Raw genomic sequence first — 23,415 nt, 5'->3', positions numbered from 1 at the left:
ACAGTAGAGGCCCCACTTTCGGAACACAGAAACAGGCCGGAACATTGTGAAGAAATTAGCGATGTTCCTCGAGTATTTTCTAAAGCTTTATTATTGCGTTGAACGATATATCAATTCGCAGATTATTAGTATATAATTTTCATAATTTATTGTTACTCCAATCCAAAAATAAGAACACTAAGAACGGCCGACGATTAGCAAACCATAACATAAGTAAAGGTTTCGGCAAAAAGAGGTCAGCGATTACAGCGGCCGTGTGGTAACGTGCCGTGTTGCTATTTTCTCTTTCCGCGGTTCGAATCCCACGCTTTCCTCACCTGGTATTTTCTTTCCCCACTTGTTAATATTGAATGATATGGAATTAAAATCTAAAGAAGGATTATCAAATAAACGTGTGGAACAGCTTACCCGAATTCTGTAGACAGTGAAGGCTTGAGACTAAAGTGTCCTTTAGATTTTTACTTCCATGTGCTCCCTCGCCCTCCTCTTCAAAATTAATTTACCTTAAGTTTCGGTATTTATTCTGTATTCTCAGTTAATTTACCGTTTTTATTCTGTACGCTGTATTCTATATTAATTTTCACTATTTATTTTGTATTCTGTTTTAATTTTTGTCCCGCTTTTTTTGTCCTCACCTCTCTATAACCCGAGATGGTCCTCCTGGTTTCTAAATTTAAATTACGCTACATTTTCCGAAATCTCGCCTTAATCAAAAATCATAGGGGGCGCATAAGTCGTTGCATAGCGTCAACTTCGAAGCCTACATTCGGCCAATTATTTCGAGAAGACGAAGCGGTAAGTAGGCCTTTCGTCTAACTTTTCTTTCTTTAAAATTAGGCTGTCGATAGCGACGTAGTTTTAAACAAAATTAGCCACGTTTACCGTTTTTGAATTTTGAGTATTGCATTCACCACTCAAATATGTTATTCTTTGGTTACATGTTTAGCTGATGACGAGGCGCATAGAAACAGTTGCTATCATTCTACTTATTATTTTCAACTTGGGAGGCGTTTGTTAATCAAAAAAGACTAATTAGGTTTTATTTCTTTTTTTTTTTTATTATTTTTAATGTGATCGCTTCCATTTTGGTTAATTTAATATTCATAGATTCATATCTTTACATATTCAGTTTTTTTTTTCTTTTTTTTTGCATATTACCGTACTACTACATTATAACAATTATAACTTTCGCGTTATAATAATTTACATCGCGTTATTACCAGATAGTGATATTTCTGCATGCGGAATTTTGGATGTTATAGCATTTTTCCCTATTTCACATAAATGAGTATTTTTCATCTACGTTCACACATGAGGAATTCTGTAGGGAAGTAGAAGATAGAAGCTTATTTAAGTCTAACGGGGAGCTTAATGATTTTGTAATAACTGAGAGCAAAGCGGAGGTGAAATTGTTGAAGTTAAACAAAAGAAAGACATCTGGGTTGGATGGGATCTACCAGTTATATTGAAAGAGGCAGCAAAGGAAGTAAGCAAATCCTTAGCCATAATTATGAGAGCTTCCTTGGACTAGAGGGAAGTTCCCACGGACTGCAGATGCAAATGTAACCCCAATTCGCAAAGGGGGATCAAAGGATGGCACGAGTAATTACAGACCAGTTAGTTTAACTTCTATTCCGCGGAAAATAATGGAGTCACTGGCTAAAGAAGCAATGCAGGACCAGGATCATGCATAGGTTTGTTAAGGGAAAGTCTTATCTGTCAAATTTGATTGGACACTACGATGTAATTACAAAGGAACTGGATGCAGTCAAAAATTAATTTTGATATCATATCATACTTGGATTTCAGGAAAGCGTTTGATACTGTTGCATATGGAAGACTGCTGTACAAATTGGTGCAGTGTGGTATTAAGGGCAAGTTGCTGCTACGGATAAATGAACGGTTGTGTGCAGAGAGTGGTAATCAATGGGCACTGCTCTTCGTGGACCACTGCTATTAGTGGAGTTCCCCAGGGTTCGGTGTTGGGCCCATTGAGCAGGTCATGGGGTGTTGTCAGTGATATACAGGAATTTTGTTAGTAGTGAAAAGAAGGTGTTGTCCCTTTCTATAAGACAATGGTCATGCCATGCCTTGAGCACTGCTTACAGGTCTGGAGGCCTTATTTTAGGAATAATGTAGAGTTCCTTGAGCGAGTACAGAGAAGGGCTACAAGATTGGTGAGGGGGAACGAAGGGGTTCTCTTATCTTACAAGGATTTCATATAATCCTCTTTATTTACACTAATTTTGTTTCCAAAGATTTCTTTATAAAGAAGCGAGTGGCAAGCCATTTGATTTCTTTATGGAGTTAGTTCGAAAATTATTTCTCTTAGTTTATTTTATTTCTCTATGTGGTTTGGGTTAGCAGCAGCCGTGATGGGTGGGAAATTTAAAAAGGCATAACTTCAAGACAACTCAATTAATTACCGTAAAACTTTGAAAGGTAACTCACCAATTTTTTTTCCGGACATGTTGTGACCTTTCTTCTTCATGTACCGCTTGTATATTCACAAGAATATCTGTGAGAAGTAGGAACTTGAAATAAATGCTGAACGAGGCAATGAGCTACCTACCGACTCGATGAAAGGCCATCCATTGACCTTTACCTTTAAAATATGTGTTGTACTCGTATTGTTATCCGTACCATTATATTCTCCTTCTGTGGCCTTCAGTAACTGAAGGAAGTGTCTTGTTGCGTCTCGTCTCAGCAGTATTCCGATTACCAGCCCTCTTATAGAGGGTGATCATAAAGTCCATATGTTATTCTCAAATATGCTTTTATGCTCTCGCATATTTTAATACATTTTTGGGGGAAATGTTACTACTATATTATTATTATTATTATTATCATTATTACGTTCTTCAGAATTTGTATTCGCACAAAAAATTTCAAAAAATTTGGTTGAAGCTGTTGAAGTTAGCGATGAACTTTCATGGAAACGGGCATCCATGTGAGGCAGCTTGCAGGACGGTTTTGTCTCTGCTTCCAATTATTATAATTTAATAATTATAATTATTATATTATAAGCATTCTTATAATATAATAATTATTATGAGAACAGTGAGCAGAATCCACCTAAGGTCGTGCTATGGTCATTAATTTCATCGGATCAGTTAAATGCTAAATTCTTCCACATTCAATTGACAATGGACTGGATGAGATGCAGAAATGGTATGGAAACTCGGAGCTCCTATTTGATAAAATGCGACAATGCATTTCGGAAATTCTATAAAAAGAGATTTCTTAGCTGCTGAAGATCTGCAAATAGACAGGCACCAGGGAGTGTTTTTTTTTGTTTTTTTTTTTCATGATGTGCAATCTTCAACGTGGAAGACAATCTCAAACGAACATGTAACTTTTAATTAAATTATATCCAGTAACTGCAGCAATGTCTGGAGACACAAGAGCATCACGATAGCTATATATCCCCATCATTTATGAATACACAAATGTTTTCGTATGTGAGAAGTAAAGTTTGTGGTGATTTTGAGTGGAAAGCTGAATATGAAAATTTCATGGGACGTACGGTATTAGGACGACAGGAAATATATTTATTCTGTTTATTATATGAATTGCATATTTATTATGAATTATGCCCATAGCGTGACATATAGTGGATTCTGCTTACTGTTCTAATAATAATGGAAGCAGACACAAATCCGTCTTGCAAGCAGCCTCACGTGGATGCCTGTCTCTATCAGAAAGTTCATCGTCAACTGCTGATTAAACAACTTCAGCTGTAATTAATACGAATTATACGAAGGCCTCCTTAGCTGAGTGGTCAGGAGTGAGAGTACAATAACACGTTCTTCAAGTAGATTGAGGGTCAAGCCCCTTACTGTTAAATACTTTCGATCTGCCAACCCGCACTGGGCCAGCTTTTCAGATTATGGTACATTCTGCCAACATGAATTGGAGGCCGCTGTCCTGCAGTGGATTGACAATGGCTGCAGATTTATTATTATTATCATGAATATTCATGATATATGGTTCTGTGGAGAAAGTGATCTGTGTCCATCAAAATTGGAGTCGAGAGAGGTCTTCTATAGAAGAGTTTTATAGTCAAGTTAGAGATTCACAATAATAATAAACTAGTAATAATTTATCCGGTAAATCAATTTAGAAAATCGATAATCTGAAATTATATTTAAATTATTGTAAAAATGGTAGGATTTAGATGCTAAAAAAGTAAAAATAACCTGAGTTTTGCCTACAACAGAATATCTCATTTACCTAACAAATGCACGAATTTGTCACATTGAATACATTCCATTTTTTAGAATGTGTCATTTGTTTCTTTAAATTCGTTTTGCAATCTTAGTATTGTTTGTTTTGTTGGTTTTCTCAATGTTCTGCCAAGTTGCCCTTAGCGGAACATTAGGCCGTTAGCATAAAAACAAGTGCCTTAAAATTTGTAACGCAAGTGTTTTGTGTCCGCCCATAGCTTCACCAGGGTGGAACACACTTCCATACAAGGAGAGTAGAAAATATTGGCTTTATACAGCCGGGAGTTTTAAAAATATATTTATTTCCATATAAAATAACAGCGTGGGCCACAATTGGAGGTTAACCATTATAGTCAGGTTAGAGATCACAATAATAATAAACTATAATCGGTAGACGTATAAGTAGAGGCGATCACAGACGTGTCACAAAGAAACTAAGAGAACGGACGGCAACATACATGCTGTCATTGCTCAGAATAGGGAGTTTTCGGCCACCCTGTACACTGTGCATTTTATTTCCAGTGGAGCCACCTTGTGACACATTTCTCAAGTCAGCCGATGTGTGTTACGCTCTTCTGTTAAGGTCGGATGGTTTTGTTTATCCACTTGAGAAACGAGGAAACTCTGGTGTAGACTCCAGGATAACCTGGTGAAGCGCATCCGTATCCATAGGACACGATTCCTAACACAGTCCAAGCACTGCGTTCTCGCCTCATCAACGGTCCTCCGGAATCACCCTGAAAGTAGCATAAAAACCTTAAATATCCTCGTTCTTAACACAAAATACAATATCATGTCTCATCACACTACCATTTTTGAATTTTGGTTCTACATGCCAAAGATAAACTGATTTCTAAACAAAAATCAACAGTGAAGGGTTGTAGACGAACAATGTTCATGGTCCGACTTGGATAAATAGACGTGCCATCCACAAGCGGACATCTTTTCACATTTCATATTAGTAATATCCCAGATTTATTTCCAGAACACATTGATCCACCCATGAGTATTATGTCTGTACATTGCGTGTGTTCTTTAGTTGGGTTATCTGTTTTGATGGTTAAAAAAAAACAAAAGAACTCGGGATTGAGGGAGGAAAAGAAAAACATACTATTAATATTACTTATTATATTTTAGTTTGAAATAATTAATTTTATTTTCAAAAATTTAATTGATCCGAGTAAGTGAGTATTTCATTATTTTAGTTTATTTTAATTTTTGCGATAAATGTGGGAGACCCAATTATTGTATAGCATAATTTTTATAATTAGTACAAAAGTTTCCTTTCCCAGTACCCATTTTTAAAGGGTTGCGAAACTTGTTTGAACCACCAGAAGCGCGTTCAGTGTTTATAGAATTCGTCAAAGTAACTTGTTCTTTGTCTTGACTCGCCCTCGTGGATAGCAAAGTTGGTATAAACACCATCCTTCCCACCTTGGATGGAAAAGTTCGGAGTTCGAATCTCATCAATGGCGTGAGGAATATTTATGGGTCTTTTTCATAACGCGGCTGTGTTAGTCGGTCTCAGCGAGGGTAGCATGGCTTTTTTCTCCCAGAAACTCGGGTTTTTCGTACAGAAAACAGCAAACCGACCAAGAACACGAGCAATTTACAGACATATTATATGCGGCGCAATATGGATTAAGTTGCTGATGCGCCTAAAACCCTACAACAACTAATCAGCGTCATGACTCCTTGTACGGAATAACTTAAGCATCCACTCTTGCACACTACTCACACAAACCTACACCAATCATATTTTTTGCACTTTTCAGTGGATTCTGTTGTTCAGAGCGACACGAAGTGGAGTTGAACAGCCGTTCCATGGGCCACCCTTTACACATACAGGCATATTCCCGCCTATTCCTTCATATTCCTTTATCCATATAAGGCATATTTCTTCATACAATAACCGAAGCCTGACTAAGAGAGGATGTGGATGCAATTTGTATCAATTATGTCACCAACTAAGACTTCCTAGAGGAGTTGTCGTTAAAGGACGGATACTTCTGCTGACAAAAGTGAATGAGGCAAGTCTAATGAGGAGTTTCCTACCAACGCTTTATTTATTTACTCCTACCCGTGAGAGATCAAAAGTGATGGAATATTATTTGTAGTTCGATATTACTCAGTTCACCCTAAGGTCAGAATAACCAATTACGCCTAGGAATGTGTTCTCCTATCATAAACTTTCTCATTTCCTCGTTACACTGACATTAATTTTGTTACAAAAACCCTGAGCTACCCTCATTTTTAATCACATACGAGTATGAATAAGGCCCTCGCTGTAGTACAGTGGTTATAATCACCGTTCTTCCACATCGTGTCGAAAAAGCTCGACTTGTGATCCCGACACAAGCAATTATTATCAGCTTTTCCGTGGCTCAGTTGGTCAGCCTCCGAAAAGGATTCGAAGGTAAGATTTTTGATCCCGAAAACTGTTTTTGTTCATCTAGCAAACAGCAAACTGACAGAAAATTCATCCAATTACGGACACAGTATATCAGCACCTCATAGCCTTAGTTGCTTTGGTGCTTATCGCATTTATCTCAATATTGTACGCAGAAGTAACGAAAAAAACCGCTATCATTTTACCTGGCAGGCATCTTTTCCTCCTTCTGGCAGCCCTGCACATAGTTGGTGGCTTCTAATTGCTCCTGGTAATTCTGGGAACGAAATCCGGCTGTAAGAATTGTTGCAATCTTTATTTGAAACTACTGGAAGGGTTACTTCTTGCAGCACTTTGCTGCTCATGCCACCTGGGGGGAAAAGGAAAGTGATTGAAAGAGTGTCATGGTCACGGAACAGCTGTTACAAATAATTATCTTTATAAACAGGTCTCTGTTATCCCTCCTGCACACACACACACTCACACCAAATTTTAAAATCCCCCTTGATTCCCTCTTTATATTCTCCCTTAGCGAAAAGTATCCCTCCTGAAAGCCCCAACATGAGTAATAACCTTACCACATTTGTACGTTTTTGCACAGTCCAATGATGTCATTCGCGGTGCAGCAGCACCCCTGTGCAACTACTGAAGTTTCGGTGAAAGCTGAGTAGTTGTACAGGGTGCTGGCGAAGTTTCTGTGAATACTGTTCATTGTACACTGACTTGGGTTATTGTAGAACGAACTAGACGTGTAAATTGCACAATGGTAAAAGTACTTCTGGCAAATTCAACGAAATCGTTCTAAGATGGTGTCCGCTTCTGTGCTGTTAAATCGGTGGAAAGGTAAGCGATCTGTTGACTACGAAATCCAACTTTCTACAATATTAATTTGAGGCAGTTCCATAACAACAAATGGCAGACAGCACAGAAACGTATTTGTGGAAATGTGGCTTTATGGAACATTTATCAGGAATGCATTTAACCGTTGTAAAATGTCAGTCCCGGTTCGTCCTTAAAATGTATTTGGTGTTGTCTCTTGTCGGGAGACAACATCAAATATATAATAAAATATATAATATTCTCTCGTCACTGATGAGAGGCTGCACGGGCAGAGTACCTGCTGGCACCACCTACCGAAGGATGTGTCGCCCCAGCCTGTGACTTTCACGTTCCGACCAGTTAAGTTCGTTGTAGCCATTTTTGGAGTGGGCAGACAAATGGGCTTGATCCTGTTGGTGTATTGGACGTTGTCTTTGAGGCGTATCAGTGCGATGTCGAAATAGAATTGTCCGTCGTTGTACCTTTCGTGCTGCTTTATGCTCTGTACCTCGTAAGCAGTGCCATCTTGAAGAGTGTGTGCTCCTAAACGCACCACAAAACGAGAGGGATTTCTGGAAAAAGGAAAACATCAGTTAGTAAATATCCATCGGCAAAGAAAGAATGCGCAGATCCACAGCAGGATACTGTCTGATTCAATTTGTTTAATTAACAAACATTCACATCACGAGGGAGGTAAATTCTGAGGACAGCGGGTGGACACTTCAACACGCGCATAATAAACTATAAATCGCTGCATTCATGGTAAGATAAAGAAGAAACAAACAAGCTGATCTCTGTAATAAAACATGGTTTCGCTTCGCGCTCGCTCATTCCTTTTGAATTAATTCCCTAGCTAGGTGCTGCATTGCCCACTTGCGCTTTTCTTTTTAATCTTCCGATGCCTCTTCCTATTTTTGTTGGATCACCAAAATGCCAAAATGTCATTACATCTTCAGCGATTTCAGATTAAATTTTATTCTCAGAAAAAAAAAAAAAAAATCGGATCAAGCCAAATCAGAAGAGTAGAGAAGGTGAAGAAAAGGTACACGTGCTGGCCAGAAACTGTGACTCATCCATGTTAGATTACAATTGTGCTGTAATTGAACAATGATGAGAGAGAGAGAGAGAGAGAGAGAGAGACAGAGATGCTAGTCAGCGAAAGTCTCATTATCCCAGATGTGTTCGTTGACCGATATGTTGCTCAATGAGATCAGGAGACCTAAGGCGACCCGGTGAAAGTATGGCCAAGGAAGAATTTCATAGCACATAGTCACTGTCGAGATATTGGAGGGTCGTATGTGGGAGGCAATTTTCTTCTGAAAACAGTTTCTTTTCTCTATAAAGGCAAATTCACTTGTTTTAGAACAGTTTCGACAGAATGAATGGATTTACAAGGTAGCGCCCATACCACGATTCGTGGTACTAGTCCGAGGATGATGCAGCCTGTTGAAGGCTGGATTGCCTCTATCTCCGGCATGGTTTTTTCTTCTGGAAACTCAGTTTTTTTTTTTTTTTCGGAAAACAGCAAATCAGCCACAGAACATTCAGTTTACAGACATATATATGACCTAACACCGTGAAACAACCAACCAACAGAAACCAAAGACCAGCGGTTTACCCTGTTGACCATCTATCTTCTGACAACCCAATGATCAGACCCCTTTTAAAATCCCTAAAAAATAAGGTAAAGTGCAGCCAATATCAACCCACTGCAGGATGGAAGCCTTCTCAACAATTCATGCTGAGGGAAATGGACCATAATCTGCCACGCTGGTCCATTGCGGGTTGGCAGATCGACCGTATTCAGCAGTCAGAGGTTTGAACTCCGGTCTACTCAAAGAGCGTGTGCTACTGCACTCCCGCTCCTAACCACTAAACTGTACCTAAAGTTGCCGTTCGCGTGTTAAAGACATTGCACACTCTTATTGAGATCGACCTGCTAATTCGTTACATCCACGGCACCATTAAGCAAGAAAAGTTTCGTGTAAATTCGTCCGTTCCTTTTACGTAGAGCAATTGTAATGACGAACAGAACAGCTGAAATTTTTTTTTTTTTTTCATTGTTGTAAATTTTGGGAAATGGAAAGTTTGACAATCTACAGCGACCGAGAATCTTTCAAAGGCTGAGAACGGCGAGAACCCTGCCCAGTCAGACCATGAACAATTGCTTCATGAGGCACTTACTAACAGCTGTTCCTACAATGAACTAACAGCTGTTCCTACATGAACCTAGGCTGTTCTGAGTCCTTCGGACAGCCTAGGTTCATTGTAGCATGGACTCAATGAGTTGTCAAAATGATACCCCGGATGCTGGCCCATGTTTACTCAATTGCTTCATACAGTTGTAATAAATTGGATGGTTCCGGATCTCGGACAGGAAAATAGGGTTATGTTTGTACCATGAAAGTGAAGGGTGGAAACAAGGAGGATTAAGAACAAGAGCCTGGACTCATCAGACTGCATGAGTCCGATGAATTCCGGTTTTGTAATTTGCGGTTTTCAGTAGCGATGGAAGATTGCACGTATAGAGTAAAGTTCAAGTGCTACAAGAAAGTACTGCAGCCATTCTGACGGATACCGACGTTGCAGGTTATTGGAGGAGTGCTGTGCCGTATTTTCGAGGCATGATCATAACCACGTGAACCCAGAGGATGGCCCTGTGAACGCCACAGGTATCTTACTGTCGTTGGGTTTCAGATAAACCAAGCAAAGTTGCATGTTTATTCCTGCGGACGTTCAAAATGATAATGAAAGCATCCACCGAGCACAAAACCCGGTAATTTTAGGGGCATAAAGAAGATGTCCGTCGTCTGCACTGGAGAGCGCTAAATCGCCGGATGTTATTCCTGTTGAGCATTTGTGAGATGTCGTATTCGTCAGAATAATCATCTGATCCGCATACTTCATTCTAGTAATTGAGAAGAGTTTTGTTACACGACTGGTCCAGTAATATTCACCTTTCTACACTTATTGACTCCTTGGCATGTCGTTGTGGGGCAGAGGTTCAAGGCAATGACAGTACAACATGATATTAGCTAAAGTGGCCAAGCAGTCTCAAATGTGCATATAAGCGTCGAGCTTGGGGTGCACTTTGTAATCTGGTGAGCAGAAAATGAATAAATATCACCTCTGGCTTGTAGTTGTGAAGGGTGTTGTGCATGCGTGCGCCTGTGTGAAAATATATTTTAAAAATAACAAAAAATAAAATAATATAAAATAGAGCGCCTTATAAAGTGCACTTACATCGTGGATCGATCACCAAAACAGTGCGCAGCTGTGAGGACATACTTTTTACCAATGAGAACACCCCCACACTCTATTTGTCTGCTTCCCACTGTCAGAATAGCCGCCTGAAATGAACAAATAATAAATAAATAAAATAATAATAATAAATAAATATAATAATAGTAACAGATAAATAAATAAAAATAAAGCATTAAAAATTTATATTTAATGATATTTGTAGCCAAATGATTCTGTTCGTAATAATTTTGTTGTGAAACTAGAGTCAGCAGTGTTACAACAAATGTAGTGTGACAGTAGAGTCTGCAGTATCACAGCGTTGGCGATGAAGTGCATGGGCACAGTAGCACCAACGTTGGACCAACATGTGGAAATTTGTCGCCTGGAATGATGAATTCCATTTCCAACTCTGTCATGCTGATGGGAGTATACGCAGTTGGAGAAAGTAACATGACCCCATGGCACAACTGGTAAACGGTTGGTGTTCGGCAGGATGTGGGTGGCGGTGTTGTGGTTTCGGCCTGTTTTCCTGGCATTCTTAGATTCGGGTGCGTCTTTTGAACCTTTTAGCACATCGACAACTTTGGCCATATTGCGCCGTGTGTAATATGTCTGTAAATTGTGTTCTGTGGTCGATTTGCTGTGTTTCTGTTTTCCCCTGTTTTCCCTCCAGAAAAGCGAGAGTTTCCGGGAGAGAAAATCATGCTGTCTTCTTCTAAGCCTCGTTGTGGGGAAAACACACAAGTTCCCTGAGTCCTTCACCATTGATAAACGGGTCAATGGGGACTCCTACTTTTTTGTCACCGCTGACCAAGTACACCCCTTCACAGTGTATCCAGAGAATTCTGACGTCTATTAAAACAGAATGCGCCATGCGATGAGGCCCTGTAGTTTACTAACTTGTTTTCAAGAACCTCATAATGAATTGTCCGTTTTCCCATGGTCGCTTGGCCAATCCAGCCGCTCCGACTCAATTGAGCATATTAGGGACCTCCGGGAAAAGGACATTCGATGCTACGACCATTTCCCTTACAATGTGCGGCATTACCGGACATTGTGTGCAATGTTAGATAGAATTAACACTGGACGCCCAGAAACATCCTGTGGAGTCTATGCCAAGACGTGTCTCGATGCTTTTCTGGCTAAAGGTGGCCCTAGAACCCATTGGTGGGTTCTGCTAATGCATTTCCAAACAATAAATATTTATTAAAGACTTGACTCTCCACACAACTGTCCCGTTTCGATTTGAACTAAAATGAGACTTACCATCCAAGGCCATGAGTAAGGGACTGCATTTTGGCCACCAACTACGAAAGCCTGGTCAACATGAGAACCTGGAAAGAGAGAAAACGCAAAATTATTGATTTAATTTTGAAAAATGTTATTGATCTTAGTGTGCTCATATATGCCAAATTAAGTAGAGAGTAGAAAGAGAGAGGATGAGCCTCCTGATACATTTACTGTCCAAATTTTCTAGAAAAACCTAGAATCTCAGAATTCTCGCTTCTATTTCGGAATGAGATCGAATAAATAGTATCCGCATATCAATCGTTTCTGCGGGGTCTTCAGACCTCAAAACCAGCTAGCAGAGATCGGGACACCGTACCTTCTCAATTAAGATTGTGTTGACCGTGTATCCTTCTTGACGACTAGCTCTGGTGTTAAAGCGTAAAACCAACCAAAAGGCGCAGTCGGGAACATGCCGCCCATTACTGTCTCTGAAAGTAAAGAGAAACAGGCGATTTCATTGAACGCCCCTCTGAGAGAGAAAAATCATATCTAAACGTGCTCAAGCTAAACCTTCCCAAGGAAACAAAGGGTGGTCATGTGCCACCCGACGAAGTTAGCCCTGATCTGTACATAAATAAAAATGCCACATCAAATGCCTTTGGGTGCCGAACTGGGAAATATCCAGACTACCAAGTGCAAAACGGCCAATCGAAACAGTTTGAACAAGAAGAAAACCACTTCACACCGTACTAGTCTCGAAGCTTCGGCCTTTCAATCAGGTTGGTTCAGCATCCAGACTCCTCCAGAAGTCTGTTTGTCCGGCGTTTGGCCCTAGACACGTCAGCACAACTCGTCACAGATATACTGCTTGAGGAATTTCAGTTAGGCTTAAATATTCAGAGGATGAACACTCGAGGCACATCGTATGCTTCTTTTCGCGTCTATTGTGATAGAAGTCAGTTTGAAGGATTGGAACCTGCACCAAATGGCCCATCGGAACCTCATCAGGCCATTTTATGAAGCACGAAGCAGCAAAGAAAGTGATATCCTTAAATTCCCCTGAGATGTGTCCACAACAGTCCAGACTCTTCTCTTCCAACACGCAGTATGACTGATGACTTTTGAGGTTATGATGGACATCATGGCGAAATCCAATCTTACTTACATTTTGAGGCTCTAAAACGGTGTTTACAGGTCGGTCGCTAGTTAGAACACCGGACCGAACCTATTGGTAACTCTTTAGGAGGCTTCCAGATCAGCTAGTGTATAATCTTGCTACCTCTACTCTATCAGATAGTAACTGGAGGGAGTCCGAGTAGTGTGTATACGGAGGGCATTATCGAGGTCACATTATGTCAAGGATCTGGGTATACTCTTACCATGTGTACGCCATATCCAAAAATTTCATTACTTCATACAGCATTTCCCCCCCTCCACACTTTTTCTTACTATTGAATACACCATGAATTATCAAACTAATAGAGTATCTGCGAAAATATCTAAAACTCCCAAACACTTCCTAGTCCTTTCAGAAATATACGTTGTCTCAGTTCCAATCTCAATGATTGTCCATTTCCACTTGCAGTTTTCCAAACTCCATGTACTTTTTCTGACAGAAACTCAGTTATCGGTTGATTCAACTACTGCTCACCTCAGTTGCCCAAATTATTCGCTGTATGGTTCCTTTCGCCTGAAAGGTGGTACTTGGGCATATGTCCGTTCCGATATTCCCTGTCAGAGACTTGGTAATTTGGAATCTCCTCTTTTCGATCTTCTCTGGCTTAAAATCTATCTCTCTGTACCTCATTCTGTCAAATTCATCTGTTATCTCTACCGTTCTCCCAACTCCACTAATCACTTGGAGCTCTTTGACTTCCTCTATTTGCAACTTGAATTTCTCCAGTCCAACTTCCCTAACAGTGAGGTAATTTGCTTGGTGATTTTACTGTTCACAACTCCAGCTGGCTTCTATTTTCTAGTCACACCGACCCAGCTGGTCGAAATGCTAAGGTTTCTGCAATTACTAATGACCTTGCACAGATTGTTCATTTACCTACAAGAATACCAGACAATTATAATCATACAGCCAATACGCTTGATCTTTTTCCTTACAAAAAACTCTTCTAAGTACGCGGTCGAAGTGAATGGTCCTTTAGGCGCCTAAGATCACAACTTTGTGATTGACCTTCTCCAATGAAGCCTTTATCTCATGCCTATTCCCAACCTCGCGTTGTTTGGCATTAGAAGAATGCAAAATGGGATGACCTGCGAGATTTCTTTTCTTATTTTGCTTGGTCAGATTACTGTTTCACAACTGATGTCAACGTTTGCTCAGATCGTGTCAGTGAATTATTCTTGCAGGAATGGATTCCTTTATCCCATACTCCACTTTAAAATCTCGTCCTTTATCTAAACCTTTGTTTTCCAATAAATGTGCTAAGGCTGTTCAAGAGAAGAATGTTGCATATCGTAATTGTATTGTTTCTAATTGTTTCATTTTCTGCCTACACCAAAGCTCGCAACAATTTTAAACCAGTTATTAATTAGTCCAAACTAGTGCTGGTGTCTCCCTAGATTTTGAGCAGGCTAAGAGTAGAAAATTTGCTTCTGGTCCTAATGGTGGCCGAGCATTATGGTCTCTTAACAAAAGTTATTGGCCGCAACTTTTTCCCATCTCTGCTTTCACCTCTGTCAAAACCAGATGGTTCTGTTTTCACTTCAGCCAAGGATAAAGCTGACCTGCTAGCATCCCAATTTGATTCCAACTGATGTATTACTGATCTTGGTAAAACACCTTCCATCACACTAACACAATCTATTCAAAGCCTCCCGTGGTCTTCCGTCAAAAGGATGTCAGAAGGATTTTGACGAATCTTGATGCTAAGAAATCTCGAGGTCCTGTTGGTATTTCTCCACTTGTGCTCAAAACCTGTGATCCTGAGCTTACTCCTCTTCTTTTCCGCCATTTTCACTTTCTTATTCCAAAGGTGTTTTTCCTTCAGATTGGAAATTTGCTCATATCCAGCCAGTTCCTAAAAAGGGTGAAAATCCCTCCCATCCAATTATAGTCCCATTCCAATTATTTCTACTCTTTCTCAAGTAATGAAGAAACCAATTAACCGCCAACTCTTAAACTACTTAGAAACCTTCCGTCTGATCAACAATCGCCAGATGGATTCAGTGTCGATCGACTGGTGATATTCTGGCTTATGTTACCCATTTATTGACTAATTCAATGGAAAGGTTCGGTGAAACACAAGTAGTTGCTCTTGACATCTCAAAGGCTTTCGATTGTATTTGGAATAAAGGTCTTCTAAACAAGCTTCCATCTTATGGTTTGCCAACTGTTTTTTTGTAATTCATTATCCAGTTTTCTCTCTGTTCGCTCACTGAGGATGATTGTAGATGGCTCTCTGTCTTCTAACTTCTCCATTAATGTGGTGTCCTCCAAGGTTCAGTTCTTTCCCCCACTCTTTTGCCTCTTGTATATTAATGACCTTCTTTCAACGGAAATCGTATCCATAGTTATGCTGATGATAGCGCATTGCATTCCACTTTACATTTTGAAAAACCTTGCCTTACTCAATCAGCTTCAACTTCTCGAATATACGGTACCAATTCCTTAAATGCCGATCTCCAGTGGGGCAAAGACAACTTAGTTGATTTTAATCCTTCTAAAACTCAGTCTTGTCTTATATCTCGCAAAAAGGATTCTTCTGCTCCTCTGTTTATCTTTGGTGACACTCCGATTCCTTATCAAGATGGTACATCTCTTTTGGGGTTTACCCTGACTTCTAATCTGTCTTGGCACAAGCACATTACAAATATTGCTTCCTCTGCATCTAAAAAACTTGGTTTTCTCTTTCGCTCTCGGCGTTACTTTTCTTCCAAACAGCTGCTCACTCTGTATAAATCGCAAATCCGCCCTGCCATGGAATATTGTTCCCACATCTGGGGTGGTGCCCCCAAAACCTCTCTCAGGCTTCTTGATTCCATTCAGAAGAGGGCAGTTAGGTTAATTAATGACGTGTCTAACAGAGTCTCTCCACTCGCTTTCTCATAGACGCACTGTTTCTGCTGCATGCCTCTTCTACAGATACTTCCATGGGCACTGTTCTTCTGAATTGACTTCTATAATTCCTGCTCTCTCTTTCAAAACAGTCCGAACACGTGCCACCACCAGCCAACATTCATTTACTATCCAACTTCAAACTCACAGAACCAACTTTTCATCTTCCTCATTTATTCATTCAACTGCCGTTTTCTCAACCTGCAACCCAAGCACGGTACAAAATTCTATAGGTTCTAATACCTGTTATGTTTGGGATTTTCATAAAAAAAAAAAAAAAAAAAAAACACAGACTGACTAGACCAAAAATAAGGGGAAGCCTTTCCATAGAAGCCAATCAGAGGACGCTCTTCACTCACTCAATCTGAGCAGTTCGCTCAACCATGCCGCTCAGCCATGTTTATGTACGTATAAATGACTTCTATGTTTGCTGTCTAAGTTATAATGTGCAAATGTATAGTGGCACCTTCCTAGCTGTAGGCTGTTCAGGGGTGAGGCGTACGCAGAGGCGGATTTAACGGCGGGCGCACTGGGCGCGCGCCCTGGGTCCCGACTTCTGAAGGGCCCACGCAAACCCCAACAAATTAGTTGAACATATTAGTTCAACTAATAGTTGTACTAATATGTTCAACTATTAGTTCAAAACTTTGTGATTATTATTATGCTATTTTTAATTCTATTATACATATATTATATTCAAATTTTATTGGAAATAAAACATTAATAATACATAATATTTTTTATTTATTTTAAAAAATGGTTAACATGTATTTTTATGTTCCCTGTCTCTCTCTTTTTTTTAAGGGACCCAATATTTTCTTCTGCGCCCGGGGCCTCAACCGACCTTAATCCGCTCCTGGGCGTACGCAATAAATTGAATAATAATAATAATAATAATAATAACCAATACGACGCATTTTAGAATGATTTGCGCCGGGGAATTATGGAAATTCCTCCGCGTAATTTAATTCCTCGCGGGGAATTATGGAAATAGGTGGGCCATATGGAAATTTCGGCTTCCCCCTGCACCCAGATGGCGGCAGCTCTCAGTATCCAACGTCTTCCTGCCATCAATCACGAGAGAAGAGTCGTCCTTGCCATCAAAATGATGGTGGGCATTATTTCAGTACTAGATTTCTGGGCTAACTGCGGATGGAGTATCCCGATCCCAAGCCTTAGGGCTGGGCTAATCCAATCCTTCAGGCCATTCCAAACCCGATAAAGTTATCTGATCGCTTCTTACCGGTGCAAATGCTGCAGGACATATACACTCCTTGGACGAAGACCTCTACAAGCTCGCAGTCGATAAGAAATATAGGCAGAAAGTTCTCGGTCGACTTCCATCCCAGGATTATGTCACAGGAAATTAGAACCTGCTCCCGAGGACCTATCCATCATTACCATGGATCAATCACTCCAGTGTTCAAACCTTTCTGGAGTCATAATGCTCTTGTTGTTTTTTTTTTACCATCTTTGTTTATTGCATTGTGTTATTTCTTTTATGTAAACCCCTGGCTTGTAGCCGTGAAGGGAGTTATAAAAGGCAATGTACCTTCTGTATATAATAAAGAGTTCTTCTAAATATTTAAACTATTTTATATTTGAATGACAAGGCGATGGTGTTTAATCAGAAAAGATGCTCTCACTGCTATGAATAATAATAATTATTCATAGCAGTGAGAAACTATGAAACTAGAAATCGCTACCAAAAACAATAAACTTCCCGTGTATAAATTGTATTATTTATCGACTCGACGTATACCACGAGTCAGGAAAAAATTATTCCAGGCCCAGCTCATTTGTATAATTTGTCTTAATAAGGAAGAAACGGTAGTAAATGCGCTGGAGATCTTTAATTCTCGTAGTAAAATAAACATATTTTATTTTATTCAGTTTAGCTTTATAAGGCTCGTGAACGGCCATCATGGCTGGGAGGGTGATTATACCCTACTTGTATTTTAATATTGCAGTATGTTACCACAATTATTAATAAAATTACAATTACTTCAATTATTCAAAGGCAAAAGCTGCCTTTATTTAAGCGATCAGCGCAATACTGACATGAAAGCCGATTAATTTATACAGAAACGGAAAATGACCCCCCAAATCCGACTTTGGATGGAACTCATGATTCTGACCAGAGGTTAGCTTAAAAAAATGTGAATAACACTCAGAACCATAAGAAAATCAGAAATATCAAGACTCGTAAGAAAATCAGAAATTATATCATTAATTATTAAGATATAATAAAACAAACGATGTAATAAATTTAAAACTAATACACTGGATTACTATGATTATTACAGGCTTCGTGTTAATCTATTGTAATCCTAGCGATAGATCACTTTAATAATAATCCTAATAAGGGGTGAATGCATCCCAAACGTCGTGGAGAAAATATTATAAGCTGAGTACTGAAAACGTGGAGATACTTACTAGATGGACGTTGGCTTGGCTGCCCACCACCAGGTCTGGGACGAATTCCACACTCTGCACAAAAACATAACAAAAACATGTTTGAGCACAACGAATTATGGTAAATTATGCAAATAAACGCATTAAAAGACAGTTATTTACAGAAACGCATGGCGCAGCTACTTATATCAGACTTCCCCCATCTCTTCCGATCCTTTTTTCCAATAATATAAGAAATAACGTGCAGACTTGAGAAAGTTAGCAGTCTTGAAGATTCCGCTTTTTAGAAAAAGTCATCGGGCATAGAAAAACAAAGAAATATGAAATGCAGAGCCGCAAAAAACCTGAAGCAACTTTCCTGCAAATGTTAAAAATGCCAGTTCCCTAAAAGGGTGTCCTCGCGGGTAGCAATGTTCATAGGAACGCCGTACGATGGAAAAGACCAGAGTTTGAATACTGGATGACGGCAGGAATTTTTATGGGTTTCTTCTGCAACGTGGCTGAGTTAGTCGGTCTCAAGCATGGTTTTTTCTCCCGAAAACTCAAGATTTTCGTCCAGGAAACAGAAAACCACGGAGCAGCATGGCCTTAGAAGACGATGCTCCTAAAATCCCACAATAACAACTACAACTAAAACGATTCAAAAAACTAGGGATCGAACAGATTTCAATGGAATTAAAATTGCTTTTCAACCAACTCCTGGATCTTTATGAAGTAAAGGAAATGTGCTACCAAAGCAGAAATATGTTGGTTGAATGTACGAGGCTCAAAATTGTACTAAATTGAAAATGTAAATATTGTACTTCGTCACTTTGATTGTAGATACTTTGTTGTTTTATAATTGTAAAAATGTTCTCAATGTAATTGTAACTAGTCTTATAAACACGTAATGAATGTCGACAGCTTATTATTTTATCACTCTTTCCACCTTATGATTTATTTATTTTTCCATCCAGCGAGGTAATGGTCCCTGGTGCATGGAATAGTTGTTATGGTCGAGGAACTGTCTTACTGTCCCACAGATGTTCAGGATTGCGGCTTTCTGGAGTTCCCTCTAAGCGTTTTCTGGAGTTCCCTCTAAGCGTTTTCTGGGAGGCCTATTGTTGCTAGGTTGTAATGGATGCTCTTTGGCACCATGCCAGTGGTTGACACGGTCATCGGGGCAGTCATTACTCGTTCCGTATGCCTTCCTGCCTTAGGTGTGTGTACTTTCTGATCTTTTCTTCTTAGATTTTATTATTTTTGAAGAAGATGCGAAGTTGAGAGGGTGGTAAATGATTAGCACCAAGCAATACTCCTTCAGGATGACTTGGACAGACTTCAAGGGTGGTCAGAAAAGCCACAGCTGTGAATGCAGCCAAATGCAAGATCTTTACACTTAAAGAAGTAGCAACCCCAAAATAACTTGCGCTTTCCTGGGCTGCAACTGAAACCGATACGAGCGGAAACAATGTTCTCCTTTCGATGATTTATCGAACATTTTATTATGAAGGTAGCGAAGTCATAATCCATCTTTATACTGTAAATGGCGTGTAAGACTGTATTTGGAATACTGTACTGTGTTCAGGTATGGAAACTGCACCTAAAGAAAGACATTGGGTTTCTTCTTAAAAGGATTTCAGAGCAACATACTTGGTGAACTCGGCAAAAGGATATCCATATGAGGAAGCGCTTCCAATATATGGGCTACAGATTTGGGCTATGTGGGCTTGGGAACCATGCGCCATAGATGTAATCTGGCTGAGGTCTATGAGCCTCTGAGAGGAGACAGTAAAATGAATGCGGGGAAAATTTTAAATGTTTTAAATGATTTCGGAACTAGGGGCCATAAAGTTAAATTAACGAAGGGTTTTACACTGGATTGCAGAAAGTTTTATTTTAGCTAACGAGTTGTAAATCGCTGAAATTAGTTGCTTTCGTGGGTTGTTGATCTGATAGCTTGTAAAGGTTCAAAGGCCAGATGGATAGCCTCGTCGCTCAAGGAATAACTTGAGCGATCTACGTGACTAGGGAGTCAAAGGGGTAGTTTATTTTATTAATTATTTATGATTATTATTTGTAATTAAATAATTAATTACTTTTAGCTTCACACGATCTGAGAAAACATTAGGATCGCTAAGATTTAAAACAATGATTCCACCAGTGAAAAGAGAAATGTTAATCAAGCTGGTAATCCAGCTCCATTAACTTTAGGGTTAATTAGGGTCTTTGCAATACAGTGGAAGAGAGTTAGCAAAAGATTGAACTGTGTAGTACGAAAGGTGAAAATTGCGTCCACGTCATTTTCTAATAAAATCTCTCGGAGTTGTCTTAGCATTGACCTGCACTTCAAATAAAAAACTTCCTGCGAAGGAGTGTGTTTCTCTTTATTTGAAATGCTATCCTTTTGCCATACGACCGTTTTAATTAAGTATAAAAACAACATCTCAAATCATTGGAGACAAAAAATACCAAAGAGGGTTGACAATTTCTTGAGTCAAGAATTCGCTGCCTGAAACTGAAGAATCGTTATTTGTTATTTGGTTTTTAGGAGCATTAGCAACTAAGGCCATATTGCTCCGTGAATATGCGGTGGTCATTTCTGACCTTTCCGCATCCTCCGTATTTGGTGGTGACGGGCTCGAACCCCGGTCTAATCAAGAAGCGTGTGTTATGCACTGCTGCTCCTTCCCACCTGGCTACGGAGGCGCCCTGAAGAATCTAAACTGTGCCAATCTCAGAGGTGCTAAATGGCGCAAAAGTTTAACACTCAAGTCATTTAGAGCAAAAGCTTTTAGCCATACAATGGCGCAAAAACGGCACTGTAAATCTGCCATCATAAATGCAATTATGATACCATAAATATTTGCATTTTTACAATTTCTGTTTCAAAGGTGATCGCAGCGAAATAATAATTTCTTTTTCTTTTTATCCGGGTCCGTTTATGCAATTCTGGTTTGTCCACTGATAATGGAGGTTTCCTAACTATCGAAGATACACACGCCTCCGTGTTTCAGCTATTATCTCTTAGAAGTCTTCCAGTTTTACAGATATGTATTGGCAGTAACGTATTCCGTAGAAGTAGGGACATACCTTGTGTAGAGACGGTGGCACGCATCCAAGTAGTTGCAATTGCTGACGTCATCATAAAAAACCACGTGGTCTTCATCTTCTGTCCTGTAAAAAAAAAGTTCACACCAGTACTCAACGGCAGTTTCGATAACGAGCTATTACTATTATTATTATTAAGCCTTAACCCCAACAGGATAATAGGGCTAGAGAGATTTATTGAAACGGCTACATGTGAAAATGCCATTTCTCTGTCATAACTATAACTACAAGTTCACCATACACAGCCCTCGTGGGTAGCACAGTTGGTAGACCTGCCGTCCACCCACACGCAATTTGCAGACAATATACACGGAGTAATATGGCGTTAGTTGCTAATGTTCTTAAAACACAATAACGACAACATCACCATACACCTAGGGTGTATGGTGATGTTGTCGCAAAATTTATGATTTATGACGATTTATGTCGCCTGATTTATGACGCAAAAAAACGTCATAAATCAGGCCTCCGTACTCTATAAACGTACGTCTCACCGAGCAAACAGTCCTACCGAACGATGGACTGACAGAAGATATCGTTCAACTGGGTACTCACTAATCAAATCAGGGTAAACTCGCTCAGTGAACCTGTTGAAAGGATTCTTCTGCAAGTAGCTCATATTAAGAAAATATCCTTGAAAAAAAAGGCTGGCTCCTTAAATTTTAATGCAATCAATGTGATGTGACAAAAGTATTATTATTATTATTTTAGGGTTGCCCGTAATTGAATACATTAACCCGTATTTGTGTCTGTTAATTGCGTGTGTTCTCTGGTCGATTTGCCTGTTTTGCTGGACGAAATAACCCCCGTTTGTGGGGAGAAAAACGTTGCTATCTACGCCTGAGACCGACGAACTCAGCCACGGAGTGAAAAAAGCCAATTAAAGTTCCTCGCGTCATCGACCGGATTCGAACAGTGACAAAAGTATGCTGGAGCTGGAGCATCCTGGAGCACAAAAATACTGCGAGCCAAAAAAAAATATATCCTCTCGTAACGCAGGCACGTTACTGTTGTCGCTAAAATCAAGGCAAGAATTTACATAGATTTAATCAACCTTTAAAAGAGGAAACCCAGTAAAGGAGCAGATGGAGTGTTAAGGGTTAGGTCTGCTGCTACAGAACCCGAAGAAGAGAAAAGACCTGATGCCCAAGTGCTGATTAACATCGCAGATTAATAAAGAGTTGCTCTCGTCTATCAGTAGATAAAGGCAAACTGAAAATCAAAGCTGTTGCCACGCTTGATTAGTGTGATGGCCGCGTCTTATTCATAATGTACAAAGCTGGGGAAGGTTATTTTAATGCAACGTCGAGACATTCAAGAAGATGCTTTAGGCAACCCGTGGCTTCAAGTATGAGGATATCGCAATCCCTTTTCCATTCGAATGATACGAAACATTTTCCATGCGAAAAAACATTCTTCCTGACTTTGGTCATGACACAATTCGTGAAAATTTTCTGTATTTCGTGAGTCAGCAAAGTATTGCACTTTTACTATACAAAAATGGGCAGCTGAATCTTCAAGTACAATTCGAAACGTGTTCTCAGTGCACACACACACACACACCACTCGCAAGCACCTACGTTCAGTTACTTACCTCACACTAAGGTTCAAAGCTTCTACATAAGCGATCACGTCGATTCACCTTCGAATACCTTTCGTGATGCACGTTAAGTACTTTATAGCTTATCCGGATGTATCCCCCCGCCCTATCAGGCTAATCAGAAGTTTCCCATTGGAGAAGTCTTGGCAGGTTTTTTGGCGTCTTGTTAAGAACGTGGCACGCAGCCCCCTCAGAAGACTTTCCTGTTGCCTAATAGAAAATTGCCATATTCCTTCGAAAACAGGAAGATTTGAACACATTAAGAAAGATCTGGAGATAACATCTGATGATTTCGAATTTAGAAAATAATTCTGCACTAACTTTGTTACTTGAA

General features: G+C 39.7%; 1 protein-coding gene across 2 annotated transcripts; it reads right to left on the bottom strand.

Moving 5' to 3' along the window:
• Positions 1 to 4,560: 4,560 nt before the first annotated feature.
• LOC150083794 (clotting factor B-like) lies at positions 4,561 to 23,121 on the bottom strand. 2 transcript variants are annotated; one of them, XM_090374885.1, is made up of 8 exons: positions 23,076 to 23,121; positions 21,464 to 21,547; positions 18,413 to 18,466; positions 11,944 to 12,011; positions 10,678 to 10,784; positions 7,750 to 8,006; positions 6,822 to 6,985; positions 4,561 to 4,963 (listed from the first exon to the last, which is right to left on the bottom strand). In XM_090374885.1, exons 2-8 carry the CDS (start codon positions 21,537 to 21,539, stop codon positions 4,805 to 4,807), a joined length of 885 nt encoding a protein of 294 aa, XP_090231011.1. In that variant the 5' UTR covers positions 21,540 to 21,547; positions 23,076 to 23,121; the 3' UTR covers positions 4,561 to 4,804. The 2 variants fall into 2 exon arrangements, with proteins under 2 accessions (XP_090231011.1, XP_090231012.1); XM_090374886.1 differs by lacking the exon at positions 18,413 to 18,466.
• Between the last annotated feature and the right edge of the window lie 294 nt (positions 23,122 to 23,415).

The sequence above is a fragment of the Mastigoproctus giganteus genome, chromosome 6 (assembly GCF_048544385.1).
Source record: "Mastigoproctus giganteus isolate SK-2022 chromosome 6, ASM4854438v1, whole genome shotgun sequence".
NCBI lineage: Eukaryota > Metazoa > Arthropoda > Arachnida > Uropygi > Thelyphonidae > Mastigoproctus > Mastigoproctus giganteus.
The sequence above is the reverse complement of the archived record's forward strand: the minus strand, read 5'-3'. Positions and strand labels throughout refer to the sequence as shown.